At 27.3% G+C, this 2684-nt stretch overlaps 1 protein-coding gene across 1 annotated transcript; it reads right to left on the bottom strand.

Moving 5' to 3' along the window:
• Positions 1 to 1046: 1046 nt before the first annotated feature.
• Positions 1047 to 2146, bottom strand: LOC114126392 (putative zinc finger protein 702). Its single transcript, XM_050206136.1, has one exon. The coding sequence runs from the start codon at positions 1969 to 1971 to the stop codon at positions 1309 to 1311; it is 663 nt and encodes a 220-aa protein (XP_050062093.1). The 5' UTR covers positions 1972 to 2146; the 3' UTR covers positions 1047 to 1308.
• Positions 2147 to 2684: the final 538 nt, after the last annotated feature.

The raw sequence follows: 2684 nt of genomic DNA, 5'->3' as shown, positions 1-2684 counted from the left end.
AATAGGAATTATATTCTACTTAATGTAAAATTTCAGAAGAGCACGTGTATTTTTAATTCATCCCGTATAATTTAGGCGGGCTTTAAATGATTAAGACTGGGCTAAGTCCAACCAATTGAAAATTCTCCACCTTATTTAAGTCATGTGACAAATTTTAAATTATAATTATAATAAAAACTACTTCATTCAAGACGTTAGGTTAAGGGTTAGGTAATTCAGATTAAGTTTTGAGTAGTTTCACCAAAAAAGAATTATCAATAATTGATCGCCTAGATTCAAAATGGTATCTTATGACGTGTGCAGTTGATAGTTATTTAATATTTATAATTTTAATTATTTTTTAAGAGCAGAGCAAATAAAATCAAATAGAAATCGTCTTATTCTAATTATCAATTGTGTAATTTGTATGGTCGCTAAGAAATAGCGTTGCTAGGTCATAGAGATTATAGAAGAACTTATTACAGTTAGTATTTATTTTTTAATTTAATTTTAAATGTGTAAATATTATACACATATTACATTAAATTATACATGGTGATGTAAAACCTAATTTTAGTAATATTATTTTTTATAAATTACTATTAGTTTTATTATTTAATTACATTATAGATATAAAGATATAAATCAGGCTAATTTTAAAGCTATATTAAAGTATCATACATAATTAGTACTATGTATTGTTGAAATACACACTATTTTGTTATTAATAAAATTATAGGTATTATACTCAGTAATAATTCAAATAATTGATTGATATGAAATAGTTTTTATTTATATTTTTTTAAAAGATCGTTTGAATGGATTGACAAAGTTGGCAATCTATAAAAACATTAGATTGGTCTCGAAAGATATAATTAATCATCTAGCTGAAAAGCCAAGAAAATTAGAATTAGTTTTATAAAAATAATAAATGTACCTATTTATAAATTATTAATTTTAATAATCCATCTAATAATGTAATGGTAATAAATATTAATATTCTATTTCATTTTTATTTTTTTAATATACTTATTACAAATCCAAATAACAAAACAAGAAGAGTGGTGTTAGTATGAATTTAACTTTATTATAATTCTTAAATTGTGTATACCACAGTGCAAATAGGTAATGGGTATGGGGGGGGGGGCTAAGCCCCATCCAAAAAAAAATATTTAGATAAAACCTATCCTTCAAGGACAATTCCTTAATTACACCATGCTCCAGGGTGAGTTTGACGGTGTTCTATTTAATATCTATTGGCAGCAAATGATTTATCCCACACATCACATTGGTATGGCTTTTCTCCTGAGTGAGTTCGCTGATGACGTATCATATGACTACTTTGAGTAAACGATTTTCCACAAACGTTTCATTGATATGGCTTATCTCCCGTATGAGCGTATGAGTTCGAAGGTGTTTTTTTAGATTACTTTTTTGAGAAAATGATTTATCACACACATCACATTGGTATGGCTTTTCTCCTGAGTGAGTTTGCTGATGACGTATCATATGACTTCTTTGAGTAAACGATTTTCCACAAACGTTACATTGATATGGTTTCTCTCCCGTAAGCGTTAGGTGATGAAGTATCAGACCACTGTTTCGAGTAAACGATTTGCTACAAACGTTACAAAGGTATGGCTTTTCTCCCGTATGAGTTCGAAGGTGTCCTTTTAGATTACCTTTTTGAGAAAATGATTTATCACACACATCACATTGGTATGGCTTTTCTCCAGTATGAGTTCGAAGATGTGTTTTTAGAGCAAAATTTCGAGCAAATGATTTATCACATACATCACACTGGTATCGCTTTTCTCTTGTGTGAGTTAGCTGATGAAATATCAAACCACTGCAAGAAGTTAACGATTTTTCACATATATCACACTTGTGTGGATTTTCTCCCGTACGAGTTCGACAGTGTTCTTTTAGAGTATTATTTTGAGAAAATGATTTATTACTATCTATTTCTGTATATACCTTTTGATGTTCCATAATATTTTTTTTTCACATAAAGTTATATTATTTAATATATTGCTAACACACTTATATATTTTCGGGTCTTGTTATATAATAAGTACACCAATTAAATATGACGACGTTTAGTTTAAATATTTTAAATTTTAATCAATACTTTTTTTCGATAACTACGTCTAAAACTACTAGTATTCTGTTATGGTCGAAAATAACTTATTTACATTTATATTTTTTTTAGCCAGTATAGTTTTTAATTATCTAAAGTTATAAGATAACCAGTAAAATTATAATAAGACATACTTTAATTGTAGCCGAGGTACCTATAATATTAAATAATATGAATTAAATTATTTTTTATTACTATTATTTTTAAGTTATTATTGTCTGCGGATAAGAAGGATAAACTCCTCAAGCAAACATTTTAAACAAATTAACAACTGTTGTCCTTTTATTTTGTTCCGCTTCACCTGAAACATTATCTGTGACATGTTTTAGAAAAATAATTCATCTATGCGAGTTTTTCAAATTTGTCTAGAACTTTTTCAGTTATATATTTTATCCACCCATTGTCTTAATGGCCAATTTAGAAATAATCCATCTTTTTTTTATCGAAATATCACTTTGAAAGTTTGAAATGAGTTTTTTTAGAATTGAGTTATTTTTACCGACAGATAAGTAATTTTCCCCAGACAATTACTCACTTGGTTTAAAATTATGTAAATTATCTCAAA

Source organism: Aphis gossypii, chromosome X (assembly GCF_020184175.1).
Source record: "Aphis gossypii isolate Hap1 chromosome X, ASM2018417v2, whole genome shotgun sequence".
NCBI lineage: Eukaryota > Metazoa > Arthropoda > Insecta > Hemiptera > Aphididae > Aphis > Aphis gossypii.
This window is presented reverse-complemented; position numbering and strand designations above follow the sequence as displayed.